General features: G+C 44.6%; 1 protein-coding gene across 1 annotated transcript in view; it reads right to left on the reverse strand.

The window, feature by feature from the left end:
* Positions 1-26,148, reverse strand: part of LOC112241993 (inactive tyrosine-protein kinase transmembrane receptor ROR1-like) — a 284,717-nt gene that overhangs the window by 78,932 nt on the left and 179,637 nt on the right. Inside the window, exons 3-4 of the mRNA XM_042322372.1 lie at positions 14,955-15,242; positions 13,963-13,999 (exon numbers count right to left, since the gene is read on the reverse strand). Of these exons, the coding sequence (XP_042178306.1) occupies positions 13,963-13,999; positions 14,955-15,242 (325 nt within the window). The remainder of the gene's footprint in view (positions 1-13,962; positions 14,000-14,954; positions 15,243-26,148) is intronic.

A 26,148-nucleotide genomic window follows, 5' to 3' on the forward strand; every position in this document is an offset into this window, starting at 1 on the left:
ACATTGATATATGGATAAAGTTGCACTTCCTATGGCTTCCACTGGATGTCAACCGTCTTTAGAAACTTGAATGAGGATTCTACTATAAAGGAGGGGCTCATGAGACCTCTTTGAGTCAGTGGTCTGGCAGAGTGCCTTGGTCTCATGATGCGCGCACCTGACAGAGTTACCTCTCGTTCCAGTGCTTTTCGTCAGACAAAGGAATTCTCCGGTTGGAACATTATTGATGTTTTATGTTAAAAACATACTAAAGATTGATTCCATACATCGTTTGACATGTTTCTAAAGGACTGTATAACGGAACTTTTAGAGTTTTTGTCTGGACGAAGTGCCTGCACCTCATGAAGATGGATTACTGGGCTGAACACGTTAACAACAAATGGCAATTTGGACATAAATGATGGACTTTATGGAACAAATCAGTAATTCATTGTGGAACTGAGATTCCTGGGAGTACCTTCTGATGAAGATCATCAAAGGTAAGTGAATATTTATGGTGTTATTTCTAACTTTGTTGACTCCAAAATGGCGGATATTCCTCTGGCTGTTTTGGGTTCTGAGTGCCGTTCTCAGATTATGCTTTTTCCGTAAAGTTAAAAATCAATCTGACACAGAGGTTGCATTAAGGAGAAGTCTATATTTAATTCTGTGAATAACAGTTGTATCTTTTATCAATGTTTATTATGAGTATTTATACAAAATCACCAGATGTTTTGGAATCAAAATACGCGCCAATGTAAACTGAGATTTTTGGATATAAATATGCACATTATCGAACAAAACATACATGTATTTTGTAACATGATGTCCTATGAGTGTCATCTGATGAAGATCATCAAAGGTTAGTGATTAATTTGATCTATATTTCTGCTTTTTGTGACTCCTATCTTTGGCTGGAAAAATGGCTGTGTGCTTTTTTGACTTGGCTATGACCTAACATAATCATATGCTTTAGCTGTAAAGAATTTTTGAAATTGGACACGATGGGTAGATTAACAAGATGTTTATCTTTCATTTGTTGTATTGGACTTGTTAATGTGTGACAGTTACATATTTTAAAAATATTATTGAATTCCGCCTTTTCAGTGGAATGTTGTCGAGGGGTTCCACCTGTCCTAGAAAGGTTAACTCAATTTGGAATGAGGGTCTGCTATACAAATGGATGGAAAGCAATGTTTGGGGAAATCATACAACATGTACACAAACAACAAGTGTGTGGTTAAAATTGGCAAAAAAACTAATTTCTTTCCCCAGATTTGTGGGGTGAGACAGGGATGCAGCTTGAGCCCCACCCTCTTTAACATATACATCAACCAATTGGTGAGGGCACTAGATCAGTCTGCAGCACCCGGCCTCACCCTACTAGACTTTGAAGTCAAATGTCTAATGTCTGCTGATGATCTGGTGCTTCTGTCCCCAACCAAGGAGGGCCTAGAGCAGCACCTAGATATTTTGCACAGATTCTGTCAGACCTGGGCCCTGACAGTAAATCTCAGTAAGACTAAAATAATGGTGTTTCAAAAAGGTCCAGTTGCCAGGAATACAAATTTACAAATTCCATCTTGACACCATTGCCCTAGAGTACACAAAAAACAATACATTCCTCGGCCTAAACATCAGCGTGCCCCAAGGGTCAATACTGGGGTCCCTCCTGTTCAGCCTGCACATTAATGATCTGCCTTCTGTCTGTACTGGGTCTGAAGTTCAAATGTATGCAGATGATACAGTGATATATGTGCATGCAAAGAGCAAACAACAAGCTGCACAAGAACTCACTACTGTAATGGTCCAGGTTACAAAGTGGCTCAGTGACTCGTGTTTGCATCTCAATGTGAAAAAAACTGTTTGCATGTTCTTCACAAAGAGGGCAACAGATGCTACTGAGCCAGATGTCTATGTGTCAGGGGAGAAGCTCCAGGTGGTATCTGATTTTAAGTACTTTGGCATCATACTTGATTCCAACCTCTCTATTAAAAAGCATGTGAAAAAGGTAATTCAAATAACCAAATTCAACCTAGCTAATTTCCGATTTATACGAAATTGTTTGACTACAGAGGTAGCAAAACTGTACTTAAAATCTATGATACTCCCCCACTTAACATACTGCCTAGTTGGGCCCAGGCTTGCTGTACAACATTAAGACCAATTCAGTCTGCCTACAAACAGGCTCTCAAAGTGCTTGATAGGAAGCCCAATAGCCATCATCACTGTTACATCCTCAGAAAGCATGAGATCCTGAGTTGGGAAAATCTTGTGCAATACACTGACGCATGTCTTGTATTCAAGATCCTAAATGGCCTGGCTCCCCCTCCACTCAGTATTTTTGTTAAACAGAAAACCCAAACATACGGCAGCAGATCCACAAGGTCTGCCATGAGAGGTACTGTATAGTTCCCTTAAGGAAAACCACCTTTAGTAAATCCGTTTTCTCTGTGAGAGCTTCCCATGTCTGGAATACACTGCACCACATATCACACTTTCACAAAATGCTTGAAAACATGGCTAAAGGTCAATCAGATTTGTGAACATAGTCCCTAGCTGTGTATTGACGCTTTCCATGTTGCCGTCTCAGTGCTATGATGGGGTCTAAAACCAGACTGAAGCATTTCGTATACATTGTTTGTCTTCAGGAAGGCAGTAAGTTGCTGCGCAACAGCCTTTTCTAAAATTTTTGAGAGGAATGGAAGATTCGATATAGGCCTTTAGTTTTTTATATTTTCTGGGTCAAGGTTTGGCTTTTTCAAGAGAGGCTTTATTACTGCCACTTTTAGTGAGTTTGGTACACATCCGGTGGATAGAGAGCCGTTTATTATGTTCAACATAGGAGAGCCAAGCACAGGAAGCAGCTCTTTCAGTAGTTTAGTTGGAATAGGGTCCAGTATGCAGCTTGAAGGTTTAGAGGCCATGATTATTTTCATCATTATGTCAAGAGATATAGTACTAAAACACTTGAGCGTCTCTCTTGATCCTAGGTCCTGGGAGAGTTGTGCAGACTCAGGACAACTGAGCTTTGAAGGAATACGCAGATTTAAAGAGGAGTCCGTAATTTGCTTTCTAATAATCATAATCTTTTCCTCAAAGAAGTTCATGAATTTATCACTGCTAAAGTGAAAGTCATCCTCTCTTGGGGAATGCTGCTTTTTAGTTAGCTTTACGACAGTATCAAAAAGGAATTTCGGATTGTTCTCATTTTCCTCAATTAAGTTAGAAAAATAGGATGATCGAGCAGCAGTAAGGGCTCTACGGTACTGCACGGTACTGTCTTTCCAAGCTAGTCGGAAGACTTCCAGTTTGGTGTGGCGCCATTTCCGTTCCAATTTTCTGGAAGCTTGCTTCAGAGGTCGGGTATTTTCTGTATACCAGGGAGCTAGTTTCTTATGAGAAATGTTTTTAGTTTTTAGGGGTGCAACTGCATCTAGGGTATTGCGCATGGTTAAATTGAGTTCCTCAGTTAGGTGGTTAACTGATTTTTTGTCCTCTGGCGTCCTTGGGTAGACAGAGGGAATCTGGAAGGACATCAAGGAATCTTTGTGTTGTCTGTGAATTTATAGCACGACTTTTGATGTTCCTTGGTTGGGGTCTGAGCAGATTATTTGTTGCAATTGCAAACGTAATAAAATAGTGGTCCGATAGTCCAGGATTATGAGGAAAAACATTAAGATCCACAACATTTATTCCATGGGACAAAACTAGGTCCAGCGTATGACTGTGACAGTGAGTGGGTCCAGAGACATGTTGGACAAAACCCACTGAGTCGATGATGGCTCCGAAAGCCTCTCTACACTGGCTTCCTGTCAAAGCAAGGGCTGATTTCAAGGTTTTACTGCTAACCTACAAAGCATTACATGGGCTTGCTCCTACCTATCTCTCTGATTTGGTCCTGCCGTACATACCTACACGTACGCTATGGACACAAGACGCAGGCCTCCTAATTGTCCCTAGAATTTCTAAGCAAACAGCTGGAGGCAGGGCTTTCTCCTATAGAGCTCCATTTTTATGGAACGGTCTGCCTACCCATGTCAGAGACGCAAACTCGGTCTCAACCTTTAAGTCCTTATTGAAGACTTATCTCTTCAGTGGGTCATATGATTGAGTGTAGTCTGGCCCAGGAGTGGGAAGGTGAACGGAAAGGCTCTGGAGCAACGAACCGCCCTTGCTGTCTCTGCCTGGCCGGTTCCCCTCTTCCTACTGGGATTCTCTGCCTCTAACCCTATTACAGGGGCTGAGTCACTGGCTTACTTGGGCTCTCTCATGCCGTCCCTGGAAGGGGTGCGTCACCTGAGTGGGTTGATTCACTGATGTGGTCATCCTGTCTGGGTTGGCGCCCCCCCTTGGGTTGTGCCATGGCGGAGATCTTTGTGGGCTATACTCAGCCTTGTCTCAGGATGGTAAGTTGGTGGTTGAAGATATCCCTCTAGTGGTGTGGGGGCTGTGCTTTGGCAAAGTGGGTGGGGTTATATCCTTCCTGTTTGGCCCTGTCTGGGGGTGTCCTGGGGCCACAGTGTCTCCTGACCCCTCCTGTCTCAGCCTCCAGTATTTATGCTGCTGTAGTTAATGTGTCGGGGGGCTAGGGTCAGTTTGTTATATCTGGAGTACCTCTCCTGTCCTATTCGGTGTCCTGTGTGAATCTAAGTGTGCGTTCTCTAGTTCTCTCTTTCTTTCTCTCTCTCTCGGAGGACCTGAGCCCTAGGACCATGCCCCAGGACTACCTGACATGATGACTCCTTGCTGTCCCCAGTCCACCTGGCCGTGCTGCTGCTCCAGTTTCAACTGTTTTGCCTTATTATTATTCGACCATGCTGGTCATTTATGAACATTTGAACATCTTGGCCATGTTCTGTTATAATCTCCACCCGGCACAGCCAGAAGAGGACTGGCCACCCCACATATGCTCTCTCTAATTCTCTCTTTCTTTCTCTCTCGGAGGACCTGAGCCCTAGGACCATGCCCCAGGACTACCTGACATGATGACTCCTTGCTGTCCCCAGTCCACCTGACCGTGCTGCTGCTCCAGTTTCAACTGTTCTGCCTTATTATTATACGACCATGCTGGTCATTTATGAACATTTGAACATCTTGGCCATGTTCTGTTATAATCTCCACCCGGCACAGCCAGAAGAGGACTGGCCACCCCACATAGCCTGGTTCCTCTCTAGGTTTCTTCCTAGGTTTTGGCCTTTCTAGGGAGTTTTTCCTAGCCACCGTGCTTCTACACCTGCATTGCTTGCTGTTTGGGGTTTTAGGCTGGGTTTCTGTACAGCACTTTGAGATATCAGCTGATGTACGAAGGGCTATATAAATAAATTTGATTTGATTTGATCTGTTGTCTGCAGCTTGTGAGGTGTGGAAACACTTTGTTGCTTTTATGAATTTTGTCTTGCTGCTTTTTGTTCTATGTTGCTATGTCTGTATGCTACGTCTTGCTTGTCCTATGTTGCTCTGTCTGTATGCTATGTCTTGCTTGTCCTATGTTGCTATTGTCTATATTGTAATAGTTCTTAATAACCTGCCCAGGGACTGCGGTTGAAAATTAGCCGGCTGGCTAAAACCGGCACTTTTACTGAAACGTTGATTAATGTGCACTGTCCCTGTAAAAATAAAATAAACTCAAACATTCACAAAGCTGTGAACGATCTGAGAGCCAAGGCAAGAAGGGCCTTCTACGCCATCAAAAGGAACATCAAATTTGACATACCAGTTAGGTTCTGACTAAAAATACTTGAATCAGTTATAGAACCAACCACCAACCAATAATTCAAAAAATGGGACAAACACCTAATTGAGACTCTGCATGCAGAATTATGAAAAAATATCTTCATTGTACAATGTAAAACACCAAATAATGCAGGCAGAGCAGAACTAGGCTGATACCCGCTTATTAACAAAATCCAGAAAAAAGCTGTTAAAATCTACAACCACCTAAAAGGAAGTGATTCCCAAACCCTCCATAACAAAGCCATCACCTACAGAGAGATGAACCTCCAATATTAAGGAAATCTTTGACTATGTACAGACTCAGTGAGCATAGCCTTGCTATTGAGAAAGGCCGCCGTAGGCAGACATGGCTCTCAAGAGAAGACAGGCTATGTGCACACTGACCACAAAATGAGGTGGAAACTGAGCTGCACTTCCTAACCTCCTGCCAAATGTATGACCATATTAGAGACACATTTCCCTCAGATTACAAAGACCCACAAAGAATTTGAATACAAATCCAATTTTGATCAACTCCCATATCTATTGGGTGAAATACCACAGTGTGCCATCACAGCAGCAAGATTTGTGACCTGTTGCCACAAGAAAAGGGCAACCAGTGAAGAAAAAACACCATTGTAAATAAATCCCATATTTATGTTTATTTATTTTCCCTTTTGTACATTAATTATTTGCACATCATTACAACACTGTATATAGCTGTAATATGACATTTGAAATGTCTCTATTCCTTTGGAACTTGTGAGTGTAATGTTTACTGTACATTTTGTATTGTTTATTTCACTTTTGTGTATTATCTATTTCACTTGCTTTGGCAACGTAAACCTATGTTTCCCATACCAATAAAGCCCTTTGAATTGAATTGAGAGAAAGCGAGAGAGAGAGAGAGAGAGAGAAAGAGGGAGGAGTAGGATCTCCAAATTAGAGGTGGGGGAAGCAGAATAAGACAGGAGATGAAAAGAGAGACATGAGAGTGAGAGAGGGAAAGAAAGATATAGACAGAAAGAGGAGAGAGAGATAGGAGAGAAGGGGATCTGGTCTTCGTTAAAACCCCTCTCTCTCTTATCCCGCCATACGAGGCGGGTGGGGTTGGTGAAGGGATGGAAGGGAAGAGTGGGCGAAAAAAGCACTCATATTTTTGTAATTGCTTTTTTCAGCACTGAGAGAAATGTCCTGCTCTAGTTGAGAGGGAAAAAGTTTTGGGAAAGTTAAACAGGTCTGACAGTGGTATTAATCTTTTTTTTAACAGCAGACAACACTGTACTATAAACACAGGCTTAGACGCCGGGCTTTTGGTCTGTACAGTTGATAGATGCTTGTAGAAAGGGTGCTCACCACGTTTCATATTAATTTATTACACACCAACCAATTCAAGGCTGTTTACATCACCCTGTATCTTAATAGGAACATCTCAGACCAGAAATCTGGTCGCTTTACATTTAACTGATGCTCTGTTGATAAGGTAAAACCTATGGCTACAGTTTCACACATTATTCATTTGGGTTAATTTCATGAACAAGGCTTGTTCTCTGAGGCCTTTGTGGTTATATTTACAGCATTCCTAAACATCAGGAAGACAGAATGAAAGAATGAACATACTCTTTCTCTTGTTCTCTCTCCATGTCTCCCACCCCTCCCTCTCTCTACCCGATGTTCTTTGGGTTCTAGTCTCCACTCTTTCAGCCTTACTTGTGGAGACCAGACAACCTTCTATTAAGTATTAAGTATTTTACAGGCATTTCACTACACCCGCAATAACATCTGCTAAACATATGTATGTGTCAAATAACATTTGATTTGAAGTGTACGATCTCTGTCTGTTTAGAGTTAAATCTTGGATCTCTCAGTCCTAATCTGAGGTGAATACTGCGACCCAAGGCCATGATCAAAGAGCATACACAACCTAGTGTTAATGACACTCACCATCTTCCATTCCCCACTAACACTGTTTTTTTCTTCTGTTTTTTCTCTCCCCCCTCTCTCTCCTGCTCTCTTTTCCTGAAGAAGGAGGGTGGTTGGTGTAAGGAGGCTGCTCGCTGCTCCAGAAAGAGCTAATTTTGGAAAACAGAGCCATTTTTCCCCCTCGTGTGTTTGTTCTGGCCTGTGAAAACATCTCTGAAGAGAGGGAGCTAGGGAGGGAGGGAACTAGGGAGGGAGGAGAGAGGTGTGAGGCCAGACGCCCGTGTCCGCCAACATGACTGACAACCAGTTGCTGCCACAACGGGCGTCATTGTCCCCCCCCTTCCTATACCTCATCTCAAGGATTGTGTTACCGCAGATTCCAGGTGGTCCCTGTAAAGGAACTCGCGTAAAAGAATAAGCAGAGAAAACATTAAGCAGTTATTAAAAGCTGTGAATGAACAGCTCTAACGCCATGTTACATGGTACAGGTAGACAGGCAGGCAGGCAGACAGACAGACAGACAGACAGACAGACAGACAGACAGGCAGACAGGCAGACAGACAGACAGACAGACAGACAGGCAGGCAGGCAGGCAGGCAGGCAGGCAGGCAGGCAGGCAGGCAGGCAGACAGACAGACAGACAGACAGACAGACAGACAGACAGACAGACAGACAGACAGACAGACAGACAGGCAGGCAGGCAGGCAGGCAGGCAGGCAGGCAGGCTTGCAGGCAGGCAGGTAGACAGGCAGGTAGACAGGCAGGTAGACAGGCAGGCAGACAGGCAGGCAGACAGGCAGGCTGAAAGGCTGACAGGCTGGCAGGTAGACAGGCAGGCAGGCAGACAGGCAGGTAAACAGGCAGGCAGGCAGACAGGCAGGCAGGGCTCAGAGAGCAGATGAGGGTCAAACGGGACATGGACAGGAAGGAGAAAGGAGTTCAGCGTGTTTTAACTGTCCCCCTGATACATGGACCTGTACAGGCGTGGCTAATAGACCACGGGTTCTCAAAGTGGGGTCCGAGGTACTGCAGGGGGTCCGCGGCCAGATCTCAAAATATATACAAAATAAATGAATTTTTTAAATATATTTTTTTACATAAAACAACAAATTTTGGCCAAGGGATCCGTAGAATAAGTTTAGAGGGTACAATACAATACAATGCAATGTAATAATATTAAAGGAGCTATATGTAATATTTTTGCATTGTAATTTCAGACATTGTCCATAATTGTCCATAATATATCTACAGTAATAGTGGAATGATAGTGTTTCACAATATCATTTTTTATTTTTATTGTGCACACACAAAATTCTAATGAGATTTGCTGTCCCCAGTCGATTTGACAACAAGAGATTTGCTGCCCCCAGTCAATGTGACAACAAGAGATTTGCTGTCCCCAGTCAATGTGACAACAAGAGATTTGCTGTCCCCAGTCAATGTGACAACAAGAGATTTGCTGTCCCCAGTCAATGTGACAACAACAGATTTGCTGCCCCCAGTCAATGTGACAACAACAGATTTGCTGTCCCCAGTCAATGTGACAACAAGAGATTTGCTGCCCCCAGTCAATGTGACAACAAGAGATTTGCTGCCCCCAGTCAATGTGACAACAACAGATTTGCTGTCCCCAGTCAATGTGACAACAAGAGATTTGCTGCCCCCAGTCAATGTGACAACAAGAGACAGTCCATCTTTTGGTGACCAATAAGAAGGCTGCACCATTAGAATGCAATTCTGTGTTGGAGGGGGGTATTATGAAACACTATCATTCCACTGTTACTGTAGGTATATTTATATTTAATGTTCTTAAGCAAGGGCAACATGGGCCTGGGAGGCTCACGGGGATATTGGTATTCACACTACTCCACCAATTATACATTTTTTAACTCAATACTTCTTGTATTCCCCTTAAAATGTTTTTTTTCTTTTTTTTACATAAATGCCCTGTAATTTAAGATTTACAACTGAAATGTTTTCTCTCTACCTCATCGCAAAATATGTAGAATTGCAGGAAATTAGCTTGAAAACTGCAACATATTTGCATCCCAGGGCCCAAAACGTATTTTTATTTTTTATTTATTTATCCGTTATTTTACCAGGTAAGTTGACTGAGAACACATTCTCATTTACAGCAACAACCTGGGGAAGAGTTACAGGGGAGAGGAGGGGGATGAATGAGCCAAACTGGGGATGATTAGGTGACTGTGATGGTTTGAGGGCCCGATTGGGAATGTAGCCAGGACACCGGGGTTAACACCCCTACTCTTACGATAAGTGCCATGGGATCTTTAATGACCTCAGAGAGTCAGGACACCCGTTTAACGTCCCATCCGAAAGACGGCACCCTACACAGGGCAGTGTCCTCAATCACTGCCTTGGGGCACTTAGTTTGTCTGGACTGCCAAAATCATAGTAAAACTCCATTTATGTCACTCAAGTTCTGTCCTGATTATGAAGGGGTCCCCAGCCCCCAAAAGTTTGAGAAGCCCTGTCCTAAGCCATCCAACAGCACAGTGTTGACCCCAAGGTGTATGTATGTGTTGACCCTCAGGGTCCATGTTTGGATGTTCGCCCATCTAATTACCATAACATTGACAGGACTAAAATGTTCCAGCCCCTGTCTGTCTCTCCTCTATTCCTTTTCCCCTCTCTCTTTCCTGACTGTCTCTCCATCTGTTTGTATCTCTGATTCTTTAGCTCACTCTCACCCCTCACTTCCTCTAACTGTCTCACCCCTCACTTCCTCTATCACACACCCTTCTCTCCATGACATGTCCAGCTGTGGCTGAGCTGATGTCAAGTCTGGTCTGATCAAAGCCACAGCATAATGTTCACAGGGACGGCTGGCCACTAGGCTGTGGGCTGAAGTTCTGTGGGCTCTGGGTCTGTCTGTGGCTGGCCTACTTGACATATCCAGGCCAGGGCATAAATATGACATACATTAGTGTCCACCATCTAAACCCCACCAGACCAGCATATGCATACAGAAAAACCACTGGGCAAAGACCAAGTACCCCCATCAGTGACCACTAAAAACCTACAGGGAGAAAACCAAACCGCAAACACTATGGGAAAACTGTACATCTTTCCCTGACCACAAAAGCAACAACTAGGAGCCTCAGTCAGTCTTACTCCAGCTAAACCAGGTGCTTCTCTACCCAGTCCATCTCCACAACCATGACTGACATTTTGACACATCAATAGAAAATACCAAAACAACCTCAGAGGCCGTCACATGCCACATGCCAACATTAGCTGACCCCATCTCCCTAATGTAGGTCTGCCCTGCCGCCCCTCTGACAGCTAATCAGCTGACAATGACACTAATGACGACCAACAGGGCTCATCCCCGGCCCCTGGCCCCAGTCAAAAGAGGCCCTGTGCTGTGTGATTTAATGAAAGGCCATAATGACTGTGTTTAAACCAAATGAGTCCAGCTTTATCCTGCAATGCCGCCTGGGCCGACCAGCTGATTGTAGCCTATGCACAGAGGCAGGTCCTGGTGCTGTGGACTTCAATCAACATTAACATGCTCTGGTGCGTGGCCAGAGGGGAGAGTTGGCTGAGCCTCAGAGAGGGGCTGTGAGGGAGAAAATACACTTCACATCATTCCTGAGAGGTAATCTAGAGAAAGACAGCACAATATGGGAAGAAAGTTTTGCACGATATTTCAGCAACACGTAAATAAAAACAAATTGTATGGCAGAAATAAACTCAGCAAAAAAAGAAACGTCCTCTCACTGTCAACTGCGTTTATTTTCAGCAAATTTAACATGTGTAAATATTTGTATGAACATAACAAGATTCAACAACTGAGACATAAACTGAAGTTCCACGGACATGTGACTAACAGAAATTGAATAATGTGTCCCTGAACAAAGGGGGGGGGTCAAAATCAAAAGTAACAGTCAGTATCTGGTGTGGCCACCAGCTGCATTAAGTACTACAGTGCATCTCCTCCTCATGGACTGCACCAGATTTGCCCGTTCTTGCTGTGAGATGTTACCCTACTCTTCCACCAAGACACCTGCAACTTCCCGGACATTTTCTGGGGGGAATGGCCCTAGCCCTCACCCTCCGATCCAACAGGTCCCAGACTACCGGGCTCTTCGCTGGCCATGGCAGAACACTGACATTCCTGTCTTGCAGGAAATCACGCACAGAACGAGCAGTTTGGCTGGTGGCATTGTCAATTCTGGAGGGTCATGTCAGGATGAGCCTGCAGGAAGGGTACCACATGAGGGAGGAGGATGTCTTCCCTGTAATGCACAGTGTTGAGATTGCCTGCAATGAAAACAAGCTCATTCAGATGATGCTGTGACAGACCATGACGGAGCCTCCACCTCCAAATCGATCCCACTCCAGAGTACAGGCCTCGGTGTAACGCTCATTGCTTCGACGATAAACGCGAATCCAACCATGACTCCTGGTGAGACAAAACCGCGACTCGTCAGTGAAGAGCACTTTTTGCCAGTCCTGTCTGATCCAGCGACGGTGGGTTTGTGCCGATAGGCGACGTTGTTGCCGGTGATGTCTGGTGAGGACCTGCCTTACAACAGGCCTACGAGCCCTCTCTCAGCCTATTGCGGACAGTCTGAGCACTGATGGAGGGATTGTGCATTCCTGGAGTAACTCGGGCAGTTGTTGTTGCAATCCTGTACCTGTCCCGCAGGTGTGATGTTCGGATGTACCAATCCTGTGCAGGTGTTGTTACATGTGGTCTGCCATTGTGAGGACAATCAGCTGTCCGTCCTGTCTCCCTGTAGCGCTGTCTTAGGCGTCTCACAGTACGGACATTGCAATTTATTGCCTTGGCCACATCAGCAGTCCTCCTGCCTCCTTGCAGCATGTAAAGCACGTTCACGCAGATGAGCAGGGACCCTGGGCATCTTTCTTTTGGTGTTTTTCAGAGTCAATAGAAATGCCTCTTTTAGTGTCCTAAGTTTTCATAACTGTGACCTTAATTGCCTACCGGCTGTAAACTGTTAGTGTCTTAACGACCGTTCCACAGGTGCATGTTCATTAATTGTTTATGGTTCATTGAACAAGCATGGGAAATAGTGTTAAACCCTTTTCAATGAAGATCTGTGAAGTTATTTGGATTTTTACTAATTAACTTTGAAAGACAGGGTCCTGAAAAAGTGACGTTTCTTTTTATGCTGAGTTTAGTTGTGTGAGACCATGTACTGTAAGTGTGTATGCGTGTGTCTTTCTGTGTGTGTGTCGCTCTGTGTGTGTGTCTCTCTGTGTGTGTGTGTGTGTGTGTGTGTGTGTGTGTGTGTGTGTGTGTGTCTGTGGTTGTGGCTGTGTGAATTTCCCCATCATGCCAACCTGTTTGATGTTCCAATATACCCTGCCTTTTCCATGGAATATGGCTCGCTGCCTTGACATTGTACGTTTGTGTATGTGTGTGGAATATGGCTTGCTGCCTTGATGTTGTCATTGAGGAAAAATCCCCTTCCTTGGAACCAAAGAGATTGAAACTCTATAGAAAACAACATGCACATTTCTCCTATACAACTTCAGAGAGCTCTAAAGCAAACATCGATAATTCGATTTACTCTGTATACATGTATGTTTGCCAGTTAATAAACCATTGAGTAAATACACTCTCACTCCATATCCACATCACAGGACAGTCTACAGGAGAACGTGTTGAAATGAGGACACAAAGATAGTTCAGACTAGTGAACCAGGAGGAAAGTACACCATGGAAAGGGAGGATGAGGAGGGAGAGAGGATGAGCAGGAGGAGGAGGGAGAGGAGGAGCAGGAGGAGTAGAGAGAAGAGGATGAGAGAGAGAGGAGGAGGAGGAGGAGGAGCAGGAGGAGGGAGAGTCCAGTACAGTACAGTAGAGTACAGTACAGTAGAGATGAGATCTGGTGATAAGATGCCTGTTCTCATTCTACTGTACCCTGAGCTGTTTCTACTCCACCTCTCTCTATTTACACTCAATCTATCTGACACAAGAGTCACACATCTACTTGAAGCAGCATCATCTTTAGAGGTTTGAGAAGAGTTCACACTAAGGGAACCTGATCTGTCAATGATTCAGAGAAAAATCCGCAAGCTTTCCTCTGTCAAGCTCTGAAGTCCATAAGAAGTTCATATAGTATGTGGCTGACGTGAAAGCCTTGGCCAGCCATCTTGGAAACACTTTTCCTTTCACGACTATTATCTCATCACTTTATTTAACAACCTTTCCCCACGTTCTATCACATTAATGATTAGCTATCATCTCATTCATGTCTTCAGAGGTTTCTATCTTTCTTCCCCTCTCTATCTGTTTGTAACAGGAGCCAGTGTTGGGTTGTGGCTATTGTGGTTATTGTTTTAACTTACGGATAGGGCCTCCCTGGCATTGGTGTAGGGAGTGGATCTGGAAGAGAAGACAGGGATGATTTAAACAACAGGGGTAACAATTGTTACCAGACGTCTTCTCCATAGCTGCTAGAGCCATGCAGCCTAGCTCTGGCCCCAACCACATGTTACCAGACGTCTTCTCCATAGCTGCTAGAGCCATGCAGCCTAGCTCTGGCCCCAACCACATGTTGCCAGACAGCTTCTCCATAGCTGCTAGAGCCATGCAGCCTAGCTCTGGCCCCAACCACATGTTACCAGACATCTTCTCCATAGCTGCTAGAGCCATGCAGCCTAGCTCTGGCTAAACCACATGTTACCAGACATCTTCTCCATGGCTGCCAGAGCCATGCAGCCTAGCTCTGGCTAAACCACATGTTACCAGACGTCTTCCCCATAGCTGCTATAGCCATGCAGCCTAGCTCTGGCTAAACCACATGTTACCAGACGTCTTCCCCATAGCTGCTAGAGCCATGCGGCCTAGCTCTGGCCCCAACCACATGTTACCAGACATCTTCTCCATAGCTGCTAGAGCCATGCAGCCTAGCTCTGGCTAAACCACATGTTACCAGACATCTTCTCCATGGCTGCCAGAGCCATGTAGCCTAGCTCTGGCTAAACCACATGTTACCAGACGTCTTCCCCATAGCTGCTAGAGCCATGCAGCCTAGCTCTGGCTAAACCACATGTTACCAGACGTCTTCCCCATAGCTGCTAGAGCCATGCGGCCTAGCTCTGGCCCCAACCACATGCAGATCTACACTAAGCTCATGCTATCAAAGCAGACAGTCAACTCTGACCTCTCTCCTAACTACTTTGAACATGCGTTGATTAGATAGACCAGACAGACAGCTTTAGATAATCACTCTAAATGCGTTAAATTGAGTGGTTTGATTGATGGCATTAATAGCTGCTTCATTGGGGACTTCTAAACACTTCATAACAGTCTCAAAGCCTCGTTCTACTAGTCTTACCAAACTTGACGAAGAGTACTCCTGTGGTGGAGACGATGCCGTAGCTGTTAGTGGCCACACACTGGAAGTAGCCTGTGTCTGTAGTGTCCAGGTTACGGATGCGGAGGCGGGAGCCGTAGGGCGTTGGTCGGTAGGAGATCCGGCGAGGCTCCTGGACCACTGGGGCGTCGTTCTTCAGCCAGCGCACCGTGGGAGTGGGGTTACCGGACACACGACACAGCAGCTCTGCTGTCTGGCCCAGAGACGTGGTGATGTTGTTCATAGGAGCCTCCAGACGCAAGAAGAGAGCTGGGATGTGAGGGGGTGGGAGAGAGAGAATAAGATATGGACATTTTAATGGGAGCATTTAACGGGAGGGAAAGAGAGGGAGTGAGAGGGGGGAGAAAGAGAAAGATAGAGGGAAAATTAGATGTAGACATCAGTCTTTAATGGCTCTTGCTTTTTACATAAACCAATACGAAAGTAGGTCTATTAAATGGAGGACAGGGCCAGTCATCTCTTGGCAATGATTAGAACAAAGATAGACAAAGAGACAGGGAGAGGTAGAGAGATAACATTTCAAATATATTAATCACAGTAACTACATTGGAATTATTTATGTGAGTGGACGTCCAACTCTAGATCAAGACTATATAAATAACATAATGTGGTCTATAAAAATATATTAAAGTATGTACACTGAGTGTACAAAACATTAGGAACACCTGCTCTTTCCATGACATAGACTGACCAGGTGAATTCAGGTGAAAGTTATGATCCCTTATTGACATCAGTTGTTAAATCCACTTCAATCAGTGTAGATGAAGGGGAGGAGACAGGTTGAAGAAGCCTTGAGACAATAGAGACATGGATTGTGTCTGTGTGCCTTTCAGAGGGTGAATGGACAAGACACAATACTGAAGTGTCTTTGAACAGGGTATGGTAGCTGTGTTTTTGACACCTTCTAGTGTCCATGCATGGACTCTAGAAGGTGTCAAAAGCGTTCCACAGGGATGCTGGCCCATGTTGACTCCAAATGCTTCCCACAGTTGTTCAGTTGGCTGGATGTCATTTGGGTGGTAGACCATTCTTGATACACAAGAGAAACTGAAGTCTGTTCTGAACGCAAAGGGGGAAGGAAGGGGGGATGATGACTCAATGGTAGGAAGGTGTTCTTAATGTTTTGTACATTCAGTGTATAAGTCCCATAACAATAATAGATGAAGATATTCCTTGGGGTCAGAACAGTACAACATATTTATATAGGCATAGAGTATGAGAAGTGGGTGTTTATCCAGTAACCTTTACTAAGTACAGTGTACATCCTGAGACAAATCAGATCAACAGAGAACTGTTATGATGTGTAATCATCATCAATTTATATGAAAGGATTAAGCAATAAACACATCCACTAATGGAATGGCCAGCTGAAAAGATGAATTATTATTTCTAAAAGTTCTAAAAGCTCCATCTGACTGTACTGAGAAGACATCCAAGGCTTTTACCACAACCTTGAGTTCAGTCATCTGGACCCTCCTCAAACAAGGTTTCAACTCTCCCACATCTCTATGGTTTAACTCCCCCTGAAGCTCCATTCTTTTTCCATCTCTGAATAACACTTCTCATAAATGACTCTAATTTCTTTGTGTGTGTGTTTGTGTGTGTGTGTGTGTGTGTGTGTGTGTGTGTGTGTGTGTGTGTGTGTGTGTGTGTGTGTGTGTGTGTGTGTGTGTGTGTGTGTGTGTGTGTGTGTGTGTGTGTGTGTGTGAGCCAAAGTGTGTGTGTGCACAATAAACTCACTCCAACTGCCGGGTTGGAATCCTTCACAAGATATTTTGTGGTTGCCGCTGTGGTCACAAATGATCAGTCGTTTCACCATGGCTATGTGTTCATGTCTGTGTGTTCATGTCTGTGTGTTCATGTCTGTGTGTTCATGTCTGTGTGTTCATGTCTGTGTGTTCATGTCTGTCTTCATGTGTGTTCATGTCTGTGTGTTCATGTCTGTGTGTTCATGTCTGTGTGTTCATGTCTGTGGCTTCAATGAAATATATTTATACAAGTGTGTCTTCATGTCTGTGTGTTCATGTCTGTGTGTTCATGTCTATGTGTTGCCAGAGGGGTTTTCAGGAGCACTAAAGTCATATAAAACCTTGGAACTTCCCTCTCCTCTCCAGAAGTTGCCTGGTCTTACTGGTGGGTCAACATGAACAGGACAGTCCAGCATTCTGCAGCGAGATACACAGCAAAACACTGGACCTGTTTGTGGGTGTGTAGCAAGGTTATTATAGTTTTGTGTTCATAAATTCGTTTTTATTTCTATTCATTTATGTTTGTTTTTTAAATTCTGTTTAGTTTCTGTTAGTTTTCAGACCTGATTTGCTAGTTTTTATTTAGATTAAGTTGTATAAATATATTTCATTTTCATATTTATATTATTTTGTTTCAGTTTTAGATTTATGGGCTAGGTTTCCATCCAATTGTGATGGATTTTTATGCAAATATTCTAAAATCAGCATAAATAAATACATGATGGGGTATGGATAAGATCCTTTTGATAATTGGCAACAGTCACTGATCATCATGTCTCCCGCATTCAAATAATACCCTTGATATTCATCAGATATTTGCATGAAGCACATCACTGTGCACTTAACCACCATAAGTTTTGAAGTTATGAAATCAATTATGACATTCATCATAACTTATTTAATCTGTCTAAAAACTCTTCATGTCTTTCCATGTCGTGTTGGTACAACAGAACATATCGTCGGGTGACTCCAAGCTTACTTCAACGTGATGGTTATTTTTGAGCATAACATTTGTGCATAAATACATTTCCACCGAAATTGTGTCATAATCTATTTCACAGACCAAAACATTATCCACAATTATACAGCGTATTTTGTTTTGTCGATATTGGGAAATTTTACAGGCAAATTTGCTGTTTCCATCAGGCCTGTTGTTTTGTTATGCGTCATAATTAATCCGCATGAAATGGTTGGATGGAAAGACTATGAGCCATTTGTGTTCTCTAGTTTTTGGGTGTTTTTTGTGATGCCACTTCTTGCAACTTGGGGCAGTAATACACAAGGTGATGGGTCAGGTTATAGGTTATGTTTAAATGATTAAGTCAGTCTGAATGTGACTTGGACAGTGGTGTAGTGGTACCTGGAGAAGTGGGTATACTCTAATGCCTGGAGAAGGAACGGCGCCGTGTTTGAAAAATTCTGTTCTATATTTTAAAAAATTATGATAATGGTCTAGTTGCCCTTTAATTCAATTGCGGATCGAACAAGAGACCTTGCTAGCGGTGTTTCTGTAGGCTACTGTACAATAGGCCTACAGAGTACATGTGATTGATACAAATCATCTTTATAGCATTGTGTCAGGTAGGCCTACCGTGCAGTCAACATTTAATTGGGAAGATTTTTTGGGGACAGCCTTTCAAAATGTTAATTCAAACAGCGCATGATGACTGAATTGCACATCGCAAAGATTCAACCAAGACTTCGAGCCTACATTTTTCAACACCTGGTTTGCATACCCATTGTTGCCTTAGTTAGCATTTACTGGTAGATATCATCAGTTGAAACGTCTTTCCTACGTAAACTACCCGCTACCGATATAATTCATCTGTGAGCTGCTCCAAGCAACAACAAAGCTGAGAGCTATGTGCTCTTTCTGCATGACAGATGATATTCTGCTGAGACTAGGTGTGTAGCGCACGTGAATATATTTCACGTGTTTAGCGATTGTGTAGACTACTTTGTGTCTGATTTCTCTATTGTACTACATAATTGATAAATCGTATACCTACACTACACTACTATATGCATCAGTGAGTACACGTAAAGCCCACATGGGTTTCTGGCGTGTACCTGCGTATACCCTCCACTACACCACTGAACTTTTGAAAGGAATATAGCACCGAGACTGGTAGAAGGAAACTCCCTCTCGCCCATGTTCACATTATTCCAATGATTTTTAACTTTAGTAGTGCATGTAAGAAGAATCACGTTAGCTACCTAAACGTTTTTTGCTAGTGATAGCTGTCTCAGACTTCCTCATCTTCATCTGAAGAGGAGAGGCGAGAAGGATCGGAGGACCAAAATGCGGCGTGGTATGTGTTCATAATGAAATTTAATAAAGAAAACACTGAACACTGAAACACACTATACAAAACAATAAACAAATAACGACCGTGAAGCTAAATGAGAACTGTGATGACACAAGCAATCAACATAGACAATCACCCACAAACAAACAGTGAAACCCTGCTACCTAAGTATAATTCTCAATCAGAGACAACTAATGACACCTGCCTCTGATTGACAACCATACTAGGCCGAAACATACAAATCCCCAAATCATAGAAAAACAAACATAGACTGCCCACCCCAACTCACACCCTGACCATACTAAATAAATACAAAACAAAGGAAATAAAGGTCAGAACGTGACAATAGCTAGTGTTAGTGATGCAGTATGCTTGGTCCACACAGACTCAGAGTCCCTATGGGAACTAAACTAGCTCCTTGCCAGGGACTCCCAGTGATGGAACACATTCCTGTCTCTGCTAGATTCCATAACTCAACAGAACAGACACACAACTCCAAAAGAAAAAATATTAATATCTGTGTGTGTTTGCATGTGTGTCTGTGTCTATTTGTATAATACAGATATACTTTACCAATACATCTTGGGCTTCTATGAAGTATGTAGTGTGTAGGCCTATATTATTTTCAGTGTGTGAATTTTGAGTGTTCCATGTGTTCTATGTGGTCACATGACAGGAAGTCTCAGTGACCCAGGGGTGCAGAGCAGAGCTAGCTGATTTCTGTCCAACTACACACTACACTCAGAAACACTTCCTGCTCTGTGCTCTGTGCAGTATTGGCTATAGGCATCAAGGTCAACCTTTACCTCTATTTCTCAGTCTCCCTCCCTCTCCCTCTCTCCCCATCTCTCATAACAATGTATTACAAATGCTGTGATGACGAATGCTGCATTTAACAAATGCTGTAATGCTTATGGCTGCAGCGGTCATGAAATTGTGTCACCAGGTGATTGTCAAGCAAATAACTGCCGGTCTCATGGTAATTGACCGTTAATGAACATAAACACATTTAGCATCTCCTGGCTTCTACACTGATGCAGACCATTGGAACATCTACATTTGAAAAAAGTATAATAAATCCATGTAATATAGCCTACACGTTCACAGTAAATCCATTATTTATTTTAGACAGGTCTAAAGAAACACGATATGAAGAAAATCTAGTCTATTTCAGTAGAACAATAGTCTGATTTGTCCTTATGTTATGCCCTGATCTGGCTATGCCATAAGGCTGTGTGCTACACTAGTTCATTGAACAGATATGCTTAGAGTTCCAAGGCATTATATTACAGTATATTATAAAAAGGATATATTTTCCAAAAGATGAGGGAGTCCGCACATACCGTCCCTATTCTGTGTTGAGCGGTTAACAAAGAAACATGTACTCCTATATGCTTAATGCTTAATAATTCCCTTCTCCCGGCTGCATGCCGAAGCACCTCTCACATGGTTCTCTGTCACCTGATCGGATCTTTCTCACAGGATACAAATGAAGACAGACACATCGGGGATGCAACTGAGCACGTTGTTATCCAATTCCGAGGCGCATATCGAAGATATTGGAAGAGCTGTCCACATTTACTTTTCGTCAGCCAACAAGATGAGTAGCTCTAATGAACAGCAAAATGAACTCAGCATTCTTGACCGCAGATCAGCAGTTCCAAATGCTGCCAGAGACCAGGAATTCCACATGGAACACTAAATTAGAAGGGTTGCAGCCAAGGGATGGGGAAAGTCTGTAAAGCCCACAGGGAGTGGAGCAAACAGGTATAGAAAACAGACACATAGTTGCTAAAGCTACAGAAGAGCAAAATAAGACCATCTGTGAATAACTAGTTAATTTTAAGATACTCAGGTGAGAGAGTGGAGCCTTCCTCTCTTTCCTTCCTCCAACAACTCCCCAGAACAACTTGGCAGAACAGTCTTTCTTTCGGCGATGGTCTTAGTTTTGTCCGCCACTGACATGACCACCACTTACAGCTGCCACTGAGAAACCAGGGGAGGCTGAAGTACTAACACTATTTGCTAGTCGCCTAGCAGAGGTGAAGAGCACACCTCCCTGTACTAATTGCTGATTGCTTTGCAGAGGAGAAACTCCAAAACTCCAACTGGAGCTGCACCCGACTCCTTCGGGAGGTGAGAGCGTGAACGCCCTTGTCTCCTGCCTGTCCGGCAAAGCTCTGGAGTGGGCCAACGCGGTCTGGGATGGACCAGACTTGGCGAGGGACCACTATCCAGAGTTCACCCGCAGTTTCCGGGCCGTGTTCGACCCCCCCCATCTACGGCAGGAGAGGAGGAGCGCTCAAGACTTCGCGCTGGAGTTCAGGACATTGGCCGCAGGCGCAGGGTGGAACGACAGGGCCCTGATTGACCACTTTAGGTGCAGCCTACATGAGGACGTCCGCAGGGAGCTAGCACGTAGAGACGCTACCCTCACCCTGGACCAACTAGTGGACATGTCCATCGGGTTGGACAACTTGCTGGCTACGAGCGGGCGTCCGGATCGGGTCCTGTTAGTTCCACCCCCCCCCAGCGCCTCCAACCCCCATGGAGATAGGGGGTGCTACAGCGAGGGCGAACAGAGGAGGAGCCTCCTCCTGCAACGGGTGTGGTCGGAGAGGGCACACTGCCGACCGGTGCTGGAGGAGCTCGTCTGGGAGTCGAGACGGCAGGCCAAGTACTGTTCGGGCACCCCAGGTGAGTCAGCACCAGGCTCACCCAGACCCCCCTGTTGGTCACATGTATGTGTTAATCTCTTTCCCTGAGTTTTTTCCCCATTCCTAGCATAAGGCACTAGTAGATTCAGGCGCAGCGGAGAATTTCATGGACCGCGGTTTTGCGCATAGGTTAGGGATTCCCCTGGTTCAGATGGACAAACCATTCCATGTGCACTCCCTAGATAGTCGACCATTAGGGTCAGGGGTAGTCAGGGAGTCCACGGCCCCACTGGACATGGTAACGCAGGAGGGTCACGAGGAAAGAATTAGTCTCTTCCTCATTGATTCACCTGCATTTCCGGTGGTGCTGGGGATCCCCTGGTTGGCCCTTCACAACCCCACTATTTCGTAGCAACAGAGGGCTCTAAAGGGATGGTTAGAGGAGGGCTCAGGTACTGTAGGTGTGTGGGAGTTTCCATCGGTGCAACGACAGTGGAGAGTCCAGAAACATATGTCTCTGAATCTTTGAGGCAGGGATACATTCGGTCCTCCACGTCACCCGCCTCCTCGAGTTTCTTTTTTGTGAAGAAGAAGGAGGGAGGTCTGCGTCCGTGCATTGACGCTACCTCTTATCGCTACGGTGACTGAGTCGTTTCACGGAGCACGCTCCTTCACAAAACTGGATCTCAGGAGCACGTATAACTTGGTGCGCATCAGGGAAGGAGATGAGTGGAACACAGCGTTTAGTACCACATCCGGCCATTATGAGTACCTCGTCATGCCGTATGGGTTGAAGAATGCCCCAGCAGTCTTCCAATCCTTTGTAGACGAGATTCTCCGGGACCTGCACGGGCAGGTTGTGGTGGCGTATATCGATGACATCTTGATATATTCCGCCACACGCGCCACGCATGTGTCTCTGGTGCGCAGAGTACTATATCTATACGTCAAGGCTGAGAAGTGCGTGTTCTCCCAACAGGCCGTCTCCTTCCTGGGTTATCGCATTTCCACTTCAGGGTTGGTGATGGAGTGTGACCGCATTGCAGCCGTGCGCCGTTGGCCGATTCCCACCACGGTAAAGGAGGTGCAGTGGTTTTTAGGGTCTGCCAATTACTACCGGAGGTTTATCCGGGGTTTTGGGCAGGTGGCTGCTCCCATTACCTCACTGCTGAAGGGGGGGCCGGTGGGTCTACGGTGGTCGGTTGAGGCGGACAGTCGCTTGAAGACTCTGTTTACCGAGGCTCCCGTGTTGGCTCATCCGGATCCCTCTTTGGCATTCATGGTGGAGGTGGACGCATCCGAGGCTGGGATTGGAGCAGTGCTCTCACAGCGCTCGGGCGCGCCACTCAAGCTCCACCCCTGCACTTTCTTTTCGAAGAAGCTCAGCCCGGTGGAGCGAAACTATGACGTGGGGGACCGAGAGTTGCTGGCTGACGTAAAAGCCCTGAAAGTGTGGAGACATTGGCTTGAGGGGGCTCAACACCCTTTCCTCATCTGGACTGACCACCGTAATCTGGAGTACATCCGGGCGGCGAGGAGACTGAACCCCCGCCAGGCAAGGTGGCCATGTTTTTCACCAGTTTCAGATTTACGATATCGTATAGATATCTGTATGATACAGAGGAGCGGTCCATCGATTCCACCCCATACTTCTGGCCTCTTGTCTGGTGGCGACGGTGGTGGGCGCGCAGACATCGAGCGGGCATCTCGGTTAGAGCCTACCCCACCCCAGTGCCCAGCTGGACGGAAGTACGTCCCGCTTGGTGTCCGTGATAGGTTGATTCGGTGAGCGCACACATTACCCTCCTCTGGTCATCCGGGTATTGATAGGACGTTGCGGAGCCTTAGGGGAAGTACTGTTGGCCCACTTTAGCTAAGGACGGGACGGTTTATGACTGCTCCTGTTCAGTGTGCGCTCAGTGCAAGGCTCCTAGACACCTGACCAGAGGGAAGTTGAGATGTTGCTTCAATATATCCACAAAATTTTTCCTTCCTCATGATGCCATCTATTTTGTGAAGTGCACCAGTCCCATCCTGCAGCAAAGCACCCACACAACATGATGCTGCCACCCCTGTGCTTCACGGTTGGGATGGTGTTCTTTGGCTTGCAAGCCTCCCCCTTTTTCGTCCAAACATAACGATGGTCATTATGGCCAAACAGTTCTATTTTTGTTTCATCAGACCAGAGGATATTTCATCAAAAAGTACGATCTTTGTCCCCATGTGCAGTTGCAAACCGTAGTCTGGCTTTTTTCTGGCGGTTTTGGAGCAACGGCTTCTTCCGTGTTGAGTGGCCTTTCAGGTTATGTCGACATAAAACTCGTTTTACTGTGGATATAGATATTTTTGTACCTGTTTCCTCCAGCATCTTCACAAGGTCCTTGCTGTTGTTCTGGGATTGATTTGCACTTTTTGTACCAAAGTATGTTCAACGCGTCTCCTTCCTGAGCGGTAAGATGGCTGCGTGGTCCCATGGTGTTTATACTTATGTAATATTGTTTGTACAGATGAATGTAGTACCTTCAGGCATTTGGAAATTGCTCCCAAGGATGAACCAGACTTGTGGAGGGCTACAATGTTTTTTCTGAGGTCTTGGCTGATTTCTTTAGATTTTTCCTTGATGTCAAGCAAAGAGGCACTGAGTTTGAAGGTAGGCCTTGAAATACATCCACAGGTACACCTCCAATTGACTCAAATTATGTCAATTATTGTCACGCCCTGACCTTAGAGAGCCTTTTTGTGTCTCTATTTGGTTTGGTCAGGGTGTGATTTGGGGTGGGCATTCTATGTTTTGTTATCTATGATTTTGTATTTCTATATTTTGGCCGGGTATGGTTCTCAATCAGGGACAGCTGTCTATCGTTGTCTCTGATTGGGAACCATACTTAGGTAGCCCTTTTTCCCTCCTTTCTTTGTGGGAAGTTGACTTTGTTTAGGGCACATAACCTTTAGCTTCACAGTTTGTTTTGTAGTGTTTATTGTTTTTTGTCGGCGTCATATAAATAAAGAATATGTACGCTCACGACGCTGCATCTTGGTCCTCCTCTTTCAACAGCCGTGACAATTATCATATCAGAAGCTTCTAAAGCCATGACATCATTTTCTGGAATTTTCCAAGCTGTTTCAAGGCACACTCAACTTAGTGTATGTAAACTTCTGACCCACTGGAATTGTGATACAGTGAAATAATCTGTCTGTAAACAATTGTTGGAAAATTACTTGTGTCATGCACAAAGTAGATGTCCTAACCAACTTGCCAAAACTATAGTTTGTTAACAAGGAATTTGTGGAGTGGTTGAAAAACAAGTTTTAATGACTCCAACCTAAGTGTATGTAAACTTCTGACTTCAACTGTATGTAAGGTTGTGTATGTGTGAGTGTGTGTCAGGGTCAGATTCTTCTAGGGCTGAGTGATATGGCCAAAATATCATATCACAATATTTGTATCATTTTTATCATTTCTAAACAGGAAGGCCATGCTGACTGATAGTAGTGTTTATAAACAGGAGAGCCACGCTGACTGATAGTAGTGTTTATAAACAGGAGAGCCATGCTGACTGATAGTAGTGTTTATAAACAGGAGGGCCATGCTGACTGATAGTAGTGTTTATAAACAGGAGGGCCATGCTGCCTGATAGTAGTGTTTATAAACAGGAGGGCCATGCTGACTGATAGTAGTGTTTATAAACAGGAGGGCCATGCTGACTGATAGTAGTGTTTATAAACAGGAGGGCCATGCTGACTGATAGTAGTGTTTATGAACAGGAGGGCCATGCTGACTGATAGTAGTGTTTATAAACAGGAGGGCCATGCTGACCGATAGGAGTGTTTATAAACAGGAGGGCCATGCTGACTGATAGTAGTGTTTATAAACAGGAGAGCCACGCTGACTGATAGTAGTGTTTATAAACAGGAGGGCCATGCTGACCGATAGTAGTGTTTATAAACAGGAGGGCCATGCTGACTGATAGTAGTGTTTATAAACAGGAGGGCCATGCTGACTGATAGTAGTGTTTATAAACAGGAGGGCCATGCTGACTGATAGTAGTGTTTATAAACAGGAGAGCCATGCTGACTGATAGTAGTGTTTATAAACAGGAGAGCCATGCTGACTGATAGTAGTGTTTATAAACAGGGAGAGCCATGCTGACTGATAGTAGTGTTTATAAACAGGAGGGCCATGCTGACTGATAGTAGTGTTTATAAACAGGAGGGCCATGCTGACTGATAGTAGTGTTTATAAACAGGAGGGCCATGCTGACTGATAGTAGTGTTTATAAACAGGAGGGCCATGCTGACTGATAGTAGTGTTTATAAACAGGAGAGCCATGCTGACTGATAGTAGTGTTTATAAACAGGAGAGCCATGCTGACTGATAGTAGTGTTTATAAACAGGAGGGCCATGCTGAATGATAGTAGTGTTTATAAACAGGAGAGCCAC

The sequence above is a fragment of the Oncorhynchus tshawytscha genome, linkage group LG05 (assembly GCF_018296145.1).
Source record: "Oncorhynchus tshawytscha isolate Ot180627B linkage group LG05, Otsh_v2.0, whole genome shotgun sequence".
Taxonomy (NCBI): Eukaryota; Metazoa; Chordata; class Actinopteri; order Salmoniformes; family Salmonidae; genus Oncorhynchus; species Oncorhynchus tshawytscha.